Source organism: Oncorhynchus kisutch, unplaced genomic scaffold (genome assembly GCF_002021735.2).
Source record: "Oncorhynchus kisutch isolate 150728-3 unplaced genomic scaffold, Okis_V2 scaffold3749, whole genome shotgun sequence".
In the NCBI taxonomy this organism is placed as follows: domain Eukaryota; kingdom Metazoa; phylum Chordata; class Actinopteri; order Salmoniformes; family Salmonidae; genus Oncorhynchus; species Oncorhynchus kisutch.
In genome coordinates this window covers 387,802-404,699 of record NW_022265694.1, presented here as the reverse complement: position 1 = coordinate 404,699, position 16,898 = coordinate 387,802, and the positions used below count along the sequence as shown (strand labels likewise).

The 16,898-nt window shown below is 43.8% G+C and overlaps 1 protein-coding gene across 1 annotated transcript in view; it reads right to left on the bottom strand.

Moving 5' to 3' along the window:
* Positions 1 to 16,898, bottom strand: part of LOC109885435 (inactive carboxypeptidase-like protein X2) — a 126,759-nt gene that overhangs the window by 42,146 nt on the left and 67,715 nt on the right. Inside the window, exons 7-13 of the mRNA XM_031820939.1 lie at positions 14,264 to 14,352; positions 10,549 to 10,672; positions 9,937 to 10,133; positions 5,838 to 6,017; positions 4,063 to 4,360; positions 2,001 to 2,140; positions 292 to 391 (exon numbers count right to left, since the gene is read on the bottom strand). Coding sequence (XP_031676799.1) covers positions 292 to 391; positions 2,001 to 2,140; positions 4,063 to 4,360; positions 5,838 to 6,017; positions 9,937 to 10,133; positions 10,549 to 10,672; positions 14,264 to 14,352 — 1,128 coding nt within the window. The remainder of the gene's footprint in view (positions 1 to 291; positions 392 to 2,000; positions 2,141 to 4,062; positions 4,361 to 5,837; positions 6,018 to 9,936; positions 10,134 to 10,548; positions 10,673 to 14,263; positions 14,353 to 16,898) is intronic.

The following is a 16,898-nucleotide window of genomic DNA, read 5'->3' as shown; positions in this document are numbered from 1 at the left end:
CCTTTACCTCCCTTCTCACCTAATTTGCTCACATTGTATATAGACTTATTGTTCTACTGTATTATTGACTGTATGTTTGTTTTACTCCATGTGTAACTCTGTGTTGTTGTTTACTCCATGTGTAACTCTGTGTTGTTGTTTACTCCATGTGTAAGTCTGTGTTGTTGTATGTGTCGAACTGCTTTGCTTTATCTTGGCCAGGTCGGGGGTTGTAAAATGAGAACTTGTTCTCAACATGCCTTCCTGGTTAAATAAAGGTGAAATAAATCAATAAAATAAATGTATCTCTACCTGTTCTGATGTCATGGCCGATCCCTTCCACTTGGATGGTGGCGTTGGCTATGCCCCGCCCCTGCATGTCCCAGACAATGCCTTTGATCCCACGATGCACCTGTGCATGAAAGGTCAGAGGTCAAAGATCAACTGACTGAATAATAATAATAATAATAATAACAACAATAATAATATGTAACGTATCATATATAATATTAATTTGATGATATTATATTTTATTTGGGGGGTTAAAAACAAGCTTTAACAGTATTTAAAAGTACAATAAAACCCAGGGTACATGAATGCTTAAAAACTATTATTTTCAATGTGATCCTTGATATAAATATTTAAACAATATAATATGACTCGTTTCAGAAAGCTAGGCGTATGTTTCATGTCACTACTTCGCAGGAGAGGCATTTGAATGTCTTGTTGTCATTGATGGAAATGGAAATGCCTTCTGGAACATGTCAACTTTCATGTGCCTTAATAAACAAACGTTTATTCAATCTGTAAATACGAATACAATTTGTTAAAATACTAGCTTAATTGGTTTAGCCACGGAAAACTGCAGGAACCTTCCCGTCAGCCATGATTGGCTGAGATAATGGACGGGCTGGACATGCCAGGAGAGGAGTTTGGATTGGTCTGCCATGTAGCATGCTTCTGTCTATAACGTGAGTTGCTTAGTATGTGTTGACAGTCCTTTCTACTGCTGTGTTTTTTTGAAAGATACAACCATTAGCCATCGAGAACTACAAAGGTTTTGCTACTTTTCTCAGCAACATTGATGCCCTGATTTTAACAGGAGCTGTCGACAGAGCAGTTGGAAAAAGTTGTGACGGGCTACTTTCTGCACTTGCAGAAACAGTGTGAACCAGAGTGACTTGACACAACGCTGACCAAACAAGATGTAGCTACAAACAAAACAGAGTTAAATGGTTCCAGTCTGCCGTGACTCGTTCATCCATGTATATGGGTCAGAGTCTAGCTACATTGTCAGATATTATACATTTCTAATTTAGTCAGAAAGTGGATTTCATTGCAAGTCAAAGCATATTGTTCGCTAGCTTACTGGCTCGCTAGCTAGCGTTACCTTACTGGCTCTCTAGCTAACGTTACCTTACTGGCCAGCTAGCTAACTTTAGGTGTGTGATCTGTGTAGTAAAATTACTTGAATCAAAAAGTCTATTTGCATTGCTAGTTATAACCAAATGTTAGCTAGCTAACATCGAACCTAGTAGATTAACTAGTAGATTAACAGCTATGAAAATCAGTTTTTTATTGGTAGTAATATGAGTTGGGATTATGCCAGTTAATTGTTACATGTCTGAATTTAAGACTGCATTTCACCAGATGATTAAATGACCCATCAAGTTAGCCATGTGTGTCTGGGGGTGATTACAGCCATCTATTGTATTTCATGAACATGTGCACCTATTCTGCACCCTCTCTAGACTCTACGCCCTCTCTAGACTCTACACGCCCTCTCTAGACTCTACGCCCTCTCTAGACTCTACGCCCTCTCTAGACTCTACGCCCTCTCTAGACTCTACGCCCTCTCTAGACTCTACGCCCTCTCTAGACTCTACGCCCTCTCTAGACTCTACGCCCTCTCTAGACTCTACGCCCTCTCTAGACTCTACACCCTCTCTAGAATCTACACCCTCTCTAGACTCTACGTCCTCTCTAGACTCTACACCCTCTCTAGACTCTACATACTGTACCTGCTCCATGAAGACGAGCAGAGACTCCCGGTTGTTTTCCCACTCCTCCGCCAGCTCACTCTCATGGGGGAATTTGTCACAGCCCACGTACATCGACAGTTCAAAACAGTTGGTGTGCAAGTAGCTGAAGTCGTTCATACCTGCCGGCACAGACAGAGTCATTTATCTCTCGGCCAACTGCCCAATGAAAAGACATCAGCTCATATGTTCTTTTTCCACCAGTGTTTTATAAAGATAATAAATCAAATCAGCATGTGTTGAAATGAAGAGCTACTCTGGTACTGGTCTGTGGTATGTTTTTCCATTGGCAGGGACTGGGAAACTGGTCAGAATTGAAGGAATGATGGATGGCGCTAAATACAGGGAAATTCTTGAGCGAAACCTGTTTCAGTCTTCCAGAGATTTGAGACTGGGACGGAGTTCGCCCTCCAGCAGGACAATGACCCTAAGCATACTGCTAATGCAAGACTTGAGTGGTTTAAGGGGAAACATTTAAATGTCTTGGAATGGCCTAGTCAAAGCCCAGACCTCAATCCAATTGAGAATCTGTGGTATGACTTAAAGATTGCTGTGCACCAGCGGAACCCATCCAACTTGAAGGAGCTGGAGCAGTTTTGCCTTGAAGATTGGGAAAAAATCCCAGTGGCTAGATGTGCAAAGATTATAGAGACATACCCCAAGAGACTTGCAGATGTAATTTCAGCAAGAAGGTGGCTCTACAAATTATTGACTTTGGGGAGGTGAAAGGTTATGCACGCTCAAGTTCATTTTTTTTTGTCTTATTTGTTGCTTGTTTCACTATAAAACATATTTTGAATCTACAAAGTAGTAGGCATGTTGTGTCAATCAAATGATACAAACCCCACAAAAATCTATTTTAATTCCAGGTTGTAAGGCAACAAAATAGGAAAAATGCCAAGGGGCTGAATACTTTCACAAGCCACTGGACGTTGTATGGTATAGTTGCATGAGACTTTAAAACACGTTTTTTCATACCTGAAGTGCCCTTTTCGGCAGTTGCTGTATGATCGATGAGAATCTCCATATTGCAAATGCACGGTCCCTTACTAGACGTCCGCAAATGTTTGAAAATTTGCCGACAGCGTCGGGCTGTGCACCAGGGCCAGATCTTCCGGGAAGTCATCAAACGAAGTCTCTCGGACATTCGGTTTCCGTTTTATAACATTTAAAAATGTTGTCATTTTTCCGCTGTCCCCGTAAATTCCACCGGATGGCGAATGGATTCTATTTGCAAATGTACAATCATGACATGGCCATTTCTCCTAAATGGTAAAGACTTTCGAAGACGAAACTTAGTGAGCATAGGTTTGGCCTAATGGGCTGTTAGCCCAGAAACATAGGTTTGGCCTAATGGGCTGTTAGCCCAGAAACAAGATGGCGTCGAGGCCTCAACGCTTTTTGAGTTAAGGCCATTTTTCTGGGATTAAAGGTCAACAATGAAAATAGAGTGCTAATTTGACCACTTCATGTCGAAGTACATGAACCTACGATGTCAGGAAAAAAAGATCCAGACATTTATCTATCGTAATTTACGAGAAATTGTACAATGTACAATTTGTGATGGTCAAAGAAATGTGTTTTTTCCCCCAAAAAGTTTGAAATGAATAACTACTCTGGTACTGGTCTGTGATAATACATCAAATCAACATGTGTTGAAATGAGGAACTACTCTGGTACTGGTCTGTGGTAATACATCAAATCAACATGTGTTGAAATGAAGAACTACTCTGGTACTGGTCTGTGATAATACATGAAATCAACATGTGTTGAAATGAAGAACTACTCTGGTACTGGTCTGTGATAATACATGAAATCAACATGTGTTGAAATGAGGAACTACTCTGGTACTGGTCTGTGATAATACATCAAATCAACATGTGTTGAAATGAAGAACTACTCTGGTACTGGTCTGTGATAATACATCAATACATGAATTTAATTGAATCAGAGATGAATTTAAATGAATTGAAATGAACTGAACTGAATTGAACTGAACTGAAATTAATTGAACTGAAATGAATAGGAAAACAACAACACTAACTCCCTGCCGCGGTGTGCCAGGACGCCCCGTTGATGGTGCCATCTTCCTTGGCAAAGTCCTCGGTGTGGCAGACTCGTCGTCTGGCGTCGGTCATCAGGCGGTGGGTGGATGCGTAGGAGAAGGCGAGCCAGCGGAAGACGTGGTCGTCTGGGGTGGGGGTCTGCTCCCTGGATACACCCTGGGAACGGGTCCTGTCGTAGGGGAAGGTCACCACCAACTCCCCTCCCTGGAGGTTACCACCCAGCACAAACGGAATCTTCTCCATCCAGGAGACCAGAGCACGTGTCTCTGATGCTACCTGAGGAGAGGAGAGGAAAGGAGAGGAGAGGAGAGGAGAGGAGAGGAGAGGAGAGGAGAGGAGAGGAGAGGAGAGGAGAGGAGAGGAGAGGAGAGGAGAGGAGAGGAGAGGAGAGGGAATGTGAGGAAAGAGGAGAAAGGAGAGGAGGAGAAAGAGGAAAGGAGGAGAGAAAGAGAGGAGAGCAGAGGGGAGAAGTGAGGAGTAAAACCAGAAGTCCTCTATCTGTCATAGTGACAGGATGAGAACCAGAAGTCCTCTATTTGTCATGGAGTCATAGTGACAGGATAAGAACCAGAAGTCCTCTATCTGTCATGGAGTCATAGTGACAGGATGAAAACCAGAAGTCCTCTATCTGTCATGGAGTCATAGTGACAGGATGAGAACTAGAAGTCCCCTATCTGTCATGGAGTCATAGTGACAGGATGAGAACCAGAAGTGCTCTATCTGTCATGGAGTCATAGTGACAGGATGAGAACCAGAAGTCCTCTATCTGTCATGGAGTCATAGTGACAGGATGAGAACCAGAAGTCCTCTATCTGTCATAGTGACAGGATGAGAACCAGAAGTCCTCTATCTGTCATGGTGTCATAGTGACAGAATGAAAACCAGAAGTCCTCTATCTGTCATGGAGTCATAGTGACAGGATGAGAACCAGAAGTCCTCTATCTGTCATGGAGTCATAGTGACAGGATGAGAACTAGAAGTCCCCTATCTGTCATGGAGTCATAGTGACAGGATGAGAACCAGAAGTCCTCTATCTGTCATAGTGACATGATGAGAACCAGAAGTCCCCTATCTGTCATGCAGTCATAGTGACAGGATGAGAACCAGAAGTCCTCTATCTGGCATGGAGTCATAGTGACAGGATGAGAACCAGAAGTCATCTATCTGTCATAGAGTCATAGTGACAGGATGAGAACCAGAAGTCCTCTATCTGTCATGGAGTCATAGAGACATGATGAGAACCAGAAGTCCTCTATCTGTCATAGTGACATGATGAGAACCAGAAGTCCCCTATCTGTCATGCAGTCATAGTGACAGGATGAGAACCAGAAGTCCTCTATCTGTCATGGAGTCATAGTGACAGGATGAGAACCAGAAGTCTCCTCTCTGTCATAGTGACAGGATGAAAACCAGAAGTCCCCTATCTGTCATAGTGACAGGATGAGAACCAGAAGTCCCCCATCTTTGACGACTAACAAGGAACTTTGTTCAGGTGCTCTGTGGTTTTGTAAATTATGATTTGGACAAATCACAATTTCACAGGTGCTCTCATCTTTTGAATTTCGTAAGGGGAAGGGACATTTGGCCCAGAGAGGGGCTCGAATCTGGCTGCAAGTTTCCGTTATGGAGGGTGGTGACTTCGCTAGTCTCAATCGTATATTTTCTCATTTTTCTTTTTTAATTCTGGATGTCTGAGATTCCCCTATCAATGTCTTTCGAAAACTCCTCAGAATCTTGTGTGGCATTTACTGACCGTGGAGTTCTTGGACTGATACCATTCGGGAATGGGCACATGGTGGTTGAGCATCTTCCTGGGGATCCATTTCTTTGTTTCAGCCTCCCACAGGATGGAGTTGAGGTCAGGGAAGTTATGGTGGATGTCTACTCCATCCTGGCTCCACCGACCCAGGGACCAGCCACTCAGCTCTGAACCCTGAGGGACAACGGGAGAGTGACACATGGTGACACGTGAGAGCAGATAATTAAGACATGAGGTCCCCAAATGGTTTTAAATTAATTAAGGATAAAAAGTTATCATTTTTAAAATAAAACTATACTATATATATTCACATAAAAAATAATTGATTAAAACACAATGTTTTGCAATGAAGGTCTACAATAGCCTCAGCAGCACTCTGTAGGGTAGCACCATGGTGTAGCCAGAGGACAGCTAGCTTCTGTCCTCCTCTAGGTACATTGACTTCAATACAAAACCTAGGAGGCTCATGGTTCTCACCCCCTTCCATAGACTTACACAGTAATTATGACAACTTCTGGAGGATGCCCTCCACCAACCTATCAGAGTTCTTGCAGCATGAACTGACATGTTGTCCACCCAATCAAAGGGTCAGAGAATTCATCTAGTACATAAAGCATAAGCTACAGCTAGCTAGCACTGCAGTGCATCAAATGTGGTGAGTAGTTGACTCAAAGACAATAGTTGAACAGTTTTGAACAAATTCATTTCTTCAAAAATGAAGGAGAAACAAGAGAGCGAAAGAGAGAGAGATAGCTGTATTTAGTTGTCATTTTTTAAACTTTCACTTACTTAGCTAGTGAATGCAGCTAGTTAGTTTAGCATACTTAAACACTCGGTACAAATGGAGAGTGATGCTATGTTAGCTAGCCAGTTTAGCCTGCTCAAACAGAGAGGGATGCTATGTTAGTTAACTAGCTTAGCCTGCTCAAACACATCTGCTCAAACAGAGAGGGATGCTATGTTAGCTAACTAGCTTAGCCTGCTCAAACAGAGAGGGATGCTATGTTAGCTAGCTAGCTTAGCCTGCTCAAACAGAGAGGGATGCTATGTTAGCTAGCTAGCTTAGCCTGCTAGCTAGCTTAGACTTTGGTATAGCTAGCTTAGACTTTGGTATTTATTAATTTATTGCCACCGGGGCCCGCCGATGTAACTGCTAAACTGCTTGCTGACTGTACACTGTACTGTATGATTGTAGCATGTTTACTAACGTGTTAGTTCTAGTAGCTATGTTGACCATGACGTTAGCTAATACGGTGAAAATGATGTAGGCTGTGTGTAGTGGTTATGATATGAAGGTTTGTCTTGGAAATGTTTTTTTCATCTGGTCACAGAGGGCTGATGTGTTGTGCACTGAAGTCCACAAACGAAGGGAAATGCGAAGCGCGTGCAAAGCTGGCATCAAGACAAATGGTGGCTACTTTGAATAATCTCAAATATAAAATATATTTTGATTTGTTTAACACTTGTTTTGGTTACTACATGATTCCATATGTGTTATTGCATAGTTTTGATGTCTTCACTATTATTCTACAATGTAGACAATAGTAAAAAATTAAGAAAAACCCTTGAATGAGTAGGTGTGTCCAAACCTATAACTGCTACAGTATATAGAATGTATACGCTGGATGTAGAAGCCCAAGTGTTGTTGTTCATTAGTTTAGTCCAATCAGGGGAGGGATGGTAGGGTTATAATTAGTTTAGTCCAATCAGGGGAGGGATGGTAGGGTTATAATTAGTTTAGTCCAATCAGGGGAGGGATGGTAGGGTTATTATTAGTTTAGTCCAATCAGGGGAGGGATGGTAGGGTTATAATTAGTTTAGTCCAATCAGGGGAGGGATGGTAGGGTTATTATTAGTTTAGTCCAATCAGGGGAGGGATGGTAGGGTTATTATTAGTTTAGTCCAATCAGGGGAGGGATGGTAGGGTTATAATTAGTTTAGTCCAATCAGGGGAGGGATGGTAGGGTTATAATTAGTTTAGTCCAATCAGGGGAGGGATGGTAGGGTTATTATTAGTTTAGTCCAATCAGGGGAGGGATGGTAGGGTTATAATTAGTTTAGTCCAATCAGGGGAGGGATGGTAGGGTTATAATTAGTTTAGTCCAATCAGGGGAGGGATGGTAGGGTTATAATTAGTTTAGTCCAATCAGGGGAGGGATGGTAGGGTTATTATTAGTTTAGTCCAATCAGGGGAGGGATGGTAGGGTTATAATTAGTTTAGTCCAATCAGGGGAGGGATGGTAGGGTTATTATTAGTTTAGTCCAATCAGGGGAGGGATGGTAGGGTTATTATTAGTTTAGTCCAATCAGGGGAGGGATGGTAGGGTTATTATTAGTTTAGTCCAATCAGGGGAGGGATGGTAGGGTTATAATTAGTTTAGTCCAATCAGGGGAGGGATGGTAGGGTTATAATTAGTTTAGTCCAATCAGGGGAGGGATGGTAGGGTTATAATTAGTTTAGTCCAATCAGGGGAGGGATGGTAGGGTTAAAATAATAAAGAACAGTAATATATTTCATTAGTTTAGTCCAATCAGGGGAGGGATGGTAGGGTTATAATTAGTTTAGTCCAATCAGGGGAGGGATGGTAGGGTTATAATTAGTTTAGTCCAATCAGGGGAGGGATGGTAGGGTTATAATTAGTTTAGTCCAATCAGGGGAGGGATGGTAGGGTTATAATTAGTATAGTCCAATCAGGGGAGGGATGGTTGGGTTATAATTAGTTTAGTCCAATCAGGGGAGGGATGGTAGGGTTATAATTAGTTTAGTCCAATCAGGGGAGGGATGGTAGGGTTATAATTAGTTTAGTCCAATCAGGGGAGGGATGGTAGGGTTATAATTAGTTTAGTCCAATCAGGGGAGGGATGGTAGGGTTATAATTAGTTTAGTCCAATCAGGGGAGGGATGGTAGGGTTATAATTAGTTTAGTCCAATCAGGGGAGGGATGGTAGGGTTAGGGGAACATAATAAAGATTAGAAATATATTTAATTAGTTTAGTCCAATCAGGGGAGGGATGGTAGGGTTATAATTAGTTTAGTCCAATCAGGGGAGGGATGGTAGGGTTATAATTAGTTTAGTCCAATCAGGGGAGGGATGGTAGGGTTATAATTAGTTTAGTCCAATCAGGGGAGGGATGGTAGGGTTATAATTAGTTTAGTCCAATCAGGGGAGGGATGGTAGGGTTATAATTAGTTTAGTCCAATCAGGGGAGGGATGGTAGGGTTATAATTAGTTTAGTCCAATCAGGGGAGGGATGGTCTGCATTATTTTTATTAAGTATATATACAGTGGGGAGAACAAGTATTTGATTCACTGCTGATTTTGCAGGTTTTCCTACTTACAAAGCATGTAGAGGTCTGTACTTTTTATCATAGGTACACTTCAACTGTGAGAGACAGAATCTAAAACAAAATTGAGAAAATCACTTTGTATGATTTTTAAGTAATTAATTTGCATGATGTGCAGATCATTACGTTGATAGAAGCTACAATCTACCTGCAATATTAAAGCTGCTCAACACCCTAAAGTGAAAACCAAACAAAAAAACAAGTGATTTCACCCTAGATCAGCTAGATGAAGGCAAGAGAGTGCCAGGCGGTATTGATTGTGTCAATGTCTCTCTCCTTGATTACTCTAATTTCTCTTGACCCTTGATTCATAGTGTAGGTTGTAGCAACCTCATGATGGATATAGGGGAACATTGCAGTATCATGTAGTAGCCTAAACCTATCACTGTTACATTGAACTGGGTGAATGACAGTAACCTAAACCTATCACTGTTACATTGAACTGGGTGAATGGAATATGAGCGACAATATGCTGTAATAGAAATAAGGAAGGAGTCACCCTCCTTCATCCTAAATGGCACCAGCCTCCACTGGAATCCCTGGAGAGGATGCTTTGAACTTCTGACTTTGAAGAGGAGAATCTTTCATCTGACGATCACATAGGGCTGACAAGCAAAAGACCCTCCACACGTGTCCCAGAAGAGTCCGTTGTATCCGTGGTATGTTTCAGTACAGCCTTAATGATGCAGTCAATATTTGTAATATCAGCTGTGGGGTTTTGGGGGTCTTTCGGACACCCACACCTACCACTTCAAGGGCTTTGTCGTAACCGTCGGGGTTGACGGAGGGGAGCAGGTGTATCCTGGTCTCGTGCACCAGGTGACGTATCCGTGGGCTCCCCGACAGATACTCCTGACACATGAACTGCATCAGCAGCAGGAGCAGCTCTCGGCCCAGCACCTCGTTACCATGGGAACCGGCCGTGTAGCGGAACTCTGGTTCACCTGGGAGAGGAGGGAGGGAGGGGAGGGGAGGGGAGGGACAGGGAGGGAGGGAGGGAGGGAGAGAGAGAGGGAGGGAGGGAGAGAGGGGAGGGAGGGAGAGGAAGAGAGGGAGGGAGAGAGAGAGGGAGAGAGGGAGGGGAAGATAGGGAGGGAGAGAGGGGAGGGAGAGAGGGGAGGGAGGGAGGGAGGGAGAGGAAGAGAGGGAGGGAGGGAGGGAGGGAGGGAGGGAGGGAGGGAGGGAGGGAGGGAGGGAGGGAGGGAGGGAGGGAACAAAATGTGAAAAGGCGTATGATGAATAGCTTAAACATTTTATGTAATAATACAACAATGTTCACCATTTTTGAACCCAGAGAACTTTACTTCTAGGAATGAATCAAGGATAAAGATCCTATCAGAGCCCTTTATCTGGTCTTACCTGGTTCATGCTCTCCGGGGTTGTCTGAGATCTCGATGGCGTAGAGTTTCTGTCCGCTGTGGCTCTTGCCGATGTTATAGATCCTTGTGATGTTGGGGCACATCTCATTAACCACCTTCATCAGCTGTAGAGCCAGTAGAGAACACCTCATTAACCACCTTCATCAGCTGTAGAGCCAGTAGAGAACACCTCATTAATCACCTTCATCAGCTGTAGAGCCAGTAGAGAACACCTCATTAATCACCTTCATCAGCTGTAGAGAACACCTCATTAACCACCTTCATCGGCTGTAGAGCCAGTAGAGAACACCTCATTAATCACCTTCATCGGCTGTAGAGCCAGTAGAGAACACCTCATTAACCACCTTCATCAGCTGTAGAGAACACCTCATTAACCACCTTCATCAGCTGTAGAACCAGTAGAGAACACGAGTCCCAGAGTTTTCAGTAGGCCTTCCACGTTGCGAAATTGATTTCAGATATGTTGTCTCGCTGCTTACTTAGCGGGCTAACACTTTTCTCCCGATTCTGCCCATACCTGGGGCCAACTCTGCCTTGCTAGCACACGTGACTGCCCTCCCTGAAGCTTCTCACCAGTCGGGCCCCAAGCGAAAGGCTATTCGCTGGCTTTATAAGGGGGAGGAGTTAGTTAACACATCCCTCCATGAACAGCATCACTTCACTGTGATAAGGTAATATATTTTTTATCATCTTACGTATTACTAAATGTTTCATTTTCATAACAAGACTCTAATAAAGTACATTGTTACCACTTAACTGTTTATTGGTTTAAATTTGCTCTCCCCAGAGCATAGACTGGGTTCCCCCATTTCACTATAAGCCATGCTAAGCTGGCTCTCTCCAGAGCATAGACTGGGTTCCTCCCTTTCGCTTACAGTGTCTGCCCAGCATTACTCTGTGGTGTAGTGTCTGCCCAGCAATACTCTGTGGTATAGTGTAGTGTCTGCCCAGCATTACTCTGTGGTGTACTATCTGCCCAGCATTACTCTGTGGTGTAGTACAGTGTCTGCCCAGCATTACTCTGTGGTGTAGTGCAGTGTCTGCCCAGCATTACTCTGTGGTGTACTATCTGCCCAGCAATACTCTGTGGTATAGTGTAGTGTCTGCCCAGCATTACTCTGTGGTGTACTATCTGCCCAGCATTACTCTGTGGTGTAGTACAGTGTCTGCCCAGCATTACTCTGTGGTGTAGTACAGTGTCTGCCCAGCATTACTCTGTGGTGTAGTGCAGTGTCTGCCCAGCATTACTCTGTGGTGTAGTGCAGTGTCTGCTAGCATTACTCTGTGGTGTAGTACAGTGTCTGCCCAGCATTACTCTGTGGTGTAGTGTAGTATCTGCTCAGCATTACTCTGTGGTGTAGTGCAGTGTCTGCCCAGCATTACTCTGTGGTGCAGTGTAGTGTCTGCCCAGCATTACTCTGTGGTGTAGTATCTGCCCAGCATTACTCTGTGGTGTAGTGCAGTGTCTGCCCAGTAATACTCTGTGGTGTAGTGCAGTGTCTGCCAGCATTACTCTGTGGTGTAGTGTCTGCCCAGCATTACTCTGTGGTGTACTGTAGTATCTGCCCAGCATTACTCTGTGGTGTAGTGTCTGCCCAGCATTACTCTGTAGTGTAGTATCTGCTCAGCATTACTCTGTAGTGTAGTGTCTGCCCAGCATTACTCTGTGGTGTAGTGTATTGTCTGCCCAGCATTACTCTGTGGTGTAGTGTTGCCCAGCATTACTCTGTGGTGTAGTGTAGTATCTGCTCAGCATTACTCTGTGGTGTAGTGCCTGCCCAGCATTACTCTGTGGTGTAGTGTAGTATCTGCCCAGCATTGCTCTGTGGTGTAGTACAGTGTCTGCCCAGCATTACTCTGTGGTGTAGTGCAGTGTCTGCCCAGCATTACTCTGTGATGTAGTGTAGTGTCTGCCCAGCATTACTCTGTGGTGTAGTGTAGTGTCTGCCCAGCATTACTCTTTAGTGTAGTGTCTACCCAGCATTACTCTGTGGTGTAGTGCAGTGTCTGCCCAGCATTACTCTGTGGTGTAGTGTCTGCCCAGCATTACTCTGTGGTGTAGTGTAGTGTCTGCCCAGCATTACTCTGTGGTGTAGTGTAGTGTCTGCCCAGCATTACTCTGTGGTGTAGTGTAGTGTCTGCCAGCATTACTCTGTGGTGTAGTGTCTGCCCAGCATTACTCTGTGGTGTAGTGTCTGCTCAGCATTACTCTGTGGTGTAGTATCTGCCCAGCATTACTCTGTAGTGTAGTGTCTGCCACAGCATTACTCTGTGGTGTAGTGTAGTGTCTGCCCAGCATTACTCTGTGGTGTAGTGTAGTGTCTGCCCAGCATTACTCTGTGGTGTAGTGTAGTGTCTGCTCAGCATTACTCTGTGGTGTAGTGTAGTGTCTGCCCAGCATTACTCTTTAGTGTAGTGTCTACCCAGCATTACTCTGTGGTGTAGTGCAGTGTCTGCCCAGCATTACTCTGTGGTGTAGTGTCTGCCCAGCATTACTCTGTGGTGTAGTGTAGTATCTGCTCAGCATTACTCTGTGGTGTAGTGCCTGCCCAGCATTACTCTGTGGTGTAGTGTAGTGTCTGCCCAGCATTACTCTTTAGTGTAGTGTCTACCCAGCATTACTCTGTGGTGTAGTGTAGTATCTGCCCAGCATTGCTCTGTGGTGTAGTACAGTGTCTGCCCAGCATTACTCTGTGGTGTAGTGCAGTGTCTGCCCAGCATTACTCTGTGGTGTAGTGTAGTGTCTGCCCAGCATTACTCTGTGGTGTAGTGTAGTGTCTGCCCAGCATTACTCTTTAGTGTAGTGTCTACCCAGCATTACTCTGTGGTGTAGTGCAGTGTCTGCCCAGCATTACTCTGTGGTGTAGTGTCTGCCCAGCATTACTCTGTGGTGTAGTGTAGTGTCTGCCCAGCATTACTCTGTGGTGTAGTGTAGTGTCTGCCCAGCATTACTCTGTGGTGTAGTGTAGTATCTGCTCAGCATTACTCTGTGGTGTAGTGTCTGCCCAGAATTACTCTGTGGTGTAGTGTCTGCCCAGCATTACTCTGTGGTGTAGTGTCTGCTCACCATTACTCTGTGGTGTAGTATCTGCCCAGCATTACTCTGTAGTGTAGTGTCTGCCACAGCATTACTCTGTGGTGTAGTGTCTGCTCAGCATTACTCTGTGGTGTAGTATCTGCCCAGCATTACTCTGTAGTGTAGTGTCTGCCCAGCATTACTCTGTGGTGTAGTGTCTGCCCAGCATTACTCTGTGGTGTAGTGTCTGCTCAGCATTACTCTGTGCTGTAGTGTAGTGTCTGCCCAGCATTACTCTGTGGTGACTAGTGTCTGCCCTGCATTACTCTGTGCTGTAGTGTAGTGTCTGCCCAGCATTACTCTGTAGTGTAGTATCTGCCCAGCATTACTCTGTGGTGTAGTGTAGTGTCTGCCCAGCATTACTCTGTGGTGTAGTGTAGTGTCTGCCCAGCATTGCTCTGTAGTGTAGTAACAGCTCAGCATTACTCTGTAGTGTAGTATCTGCTCAGCATTACTCTGTAGTGTAGTATCTGCCCAGAATTGCTCTGTAGTGTAGTGTAGTATCTGCTCAGCATTACTCTGTAGTGTAGTATCTGCCCAGCATTACTCTGTAGTGTAGTGTCTGCCCAGCATTACTCTGTAGTGTAGTGTAGTGTCTGCTCAGCATTACTCTACTTACATGCCTCATCTCTTTGTAGCTGTGATGTTTGAAGTCCAGGTTGTCTGTGGTTGTGATCTCATTCCGTCTGTGGTAATAGTTCTGAGAGTCTGACAACAAACACATCCCATATCAAGTCATTGAACAAATCACTATATCGACAACAGTATATGTGTCAACTGAAGAGCTAGATAGGAATTATAAGTGAAATAATCTGTATGTAAACCATTGTGGAAAAATGACTTGTGTCATGCACAAAGTAGATGTCCTCACCGACTTGCCAAAACTATAGTTTGTTAACAAGACATTTGTGGAGTGGTTGATAAATTAGTTTTAATGACTCCAACCTGAGTGTATGTAAACTAGTGTTAATGACTCCAACCTAAGTGTATGTAAACTAGTTTTAATGACTCCAACCTGAGTGTATGTAAACTAGTTTTAATGACTCCAACCTGAGTGTATGTAAACTAGTTTTAATGACTCCAACCTGAGTGGATGTAAACTAGTTTTAATGACTCCAACCTGAGTGGATGTAAACTAGTTTTAATGACTCCAACCTGAGTGGATGTAAACTAGTTTTAATGACTCCAACCTGAGTGTATGTAAACTAGTTTTAATGACTCCAACCTGAGTGGATGTAAACTAGTTTTAATGACTCCAACCTGAGTGGATGTAAACTAGTTTTAATGACTCCAACCTGAGTGGATGTAAACTAGTTTTAATGACTCCAACCTGAGTGGATGTAAACTAGTTTTAATGGCTCCAACCTGAGTGTATGTAAACTAGTTTTAATGACTCCAACCTGAGTGGATGTAAACTAGTTTTAATGACTCCAACCTGAGTGGATGTAAACTAGTTTTAATGACTCCAACCTGAGTGTATGTAAACTAGTTTTAATGACTCCAACCTGAGTGGATGTAAACTAGTTTTAATGACTCCAACCTGAGTGGATGTAAACTAGTTTTAATGACTCCAACCTGAGTGGATGTAAACTAGTTTTAATGACTCCAACCTGAGTGTATGTAAACTAGTTTTAATGATTCCAACCTGAGTGGATGTAAACTAGTTTTAATGACTCCAACCTGAGTGGATGTAAACTAGTTTTAATGACTCCAACCTGAGTGTATGTAAACTAGTTTTAATGACTCCAACCTGAGTGGATGTAAACTAGTTTTAATGACTCCAACCTGAGTGGATGTAAACTAGTTTTAATGACTCCAACCTGAGTGTATGTAAACTAGTTTTAATGACTCCAACCTAAGTGGATGTAAACTAGTTTTAATGACTCCAACCTGAGTGTATGTAAACTAGTTTTAATGACTCCAACCTGAGTGGATGTAAACTAGTTTTAATGACTCCAACCTGAGTGTATGTAAACCTCCGACTTCAACTGCTTCTGCTGTTGTAATAATGTTGTTTTTTGATTATGTCTCAAACAATTAATCTCAGAGTTTTTCTAGGTCCGGTATTAGTCTGTGGTCCTCTGCTGGTTCATTGTGTCCTTTGTGATAATTGCTATGTCCCTACATTTGAAACTTTTTTAACATTCATATCTATTTTTTAAACCGTTATCTTTAGCTTGAATGAATTACGCGTAACGTGGAGGGAAAGGGTCATTGTGTGGGTTTATATGATCGTTTCCAATTAAGCTTAATAGGTTTTAACCACTTAAAGGGTTTCTGAGTATTAGGGCTCCACATTATTCTATCCATGTGTAACAGTATAACTTTAGTCCGTCCCCTCGCCCCCGCCCCGGGCTCGAACCAGGGACCCTCTGCACACATCGACAACAGTCACCCTCGAAGCATCATTACCCATCGCTCCACAAAAGCCGCGGCCCCTTGCAGAGCAAAGGGGGCACAACGACTTCAAGGTCTCAGAGCGAGTGACGTCACCGATTGAAACGCTATTTAGCGCCGCACCACCGCTAACTAAGCTAGCCGTTTCACGTCCGTTATACCAGCACCACCGCTAACTAAGCTAGCCGTTTCACATCGGTTACACCAGCACCACCGCTAACTAAGCTAGCCGTTTCACATCCGTTACACCAGCACCACCGCTAACTAAGCTAGCCGTTTCACATCTGTTACACCAGCACCACCGCTAACTAAGCTAGCCGTTTCACATCGGTTACACCAGCACCACCGCTAACTAAGCTAGCCGTTTCACATCGGTTACACCAGCACCACCGCTAACTAAGCTAGCCGTTTCACATCGGTTACACCAGCACCACCGCTAACTAAGCTAGCCGTTTCACATCGGTTACACCAGCACCACCGCTAACTAAGCTAGCCGTTTCACATCCGTTACACATGGTAACATATCCGGTCTTATTGTATATCTTCCCCCTGTATTGTTCATGGTCTTATCGACTTGTGGTAATACAACGTCTTGTAGGCCTATATCCTACCCATACACCACCCCCTGCCTCATACACTGAGGCCACTGGCCAGTTTATTAGGTACACCACCCCCTGTCTTCTACTGCCATTCACCTTAATACACTGAGGGTAACTGGACAGTGTATTAGGTACACCACCCCCTTGTCTACTACTGCCATTCACCTTAATACACTGAGGGTAACTGGACAGTTTATTAGGTACACACCCCCCTTGTCTACTACTGCCATTCACCTTAATACACTGAGAGTAACTGGA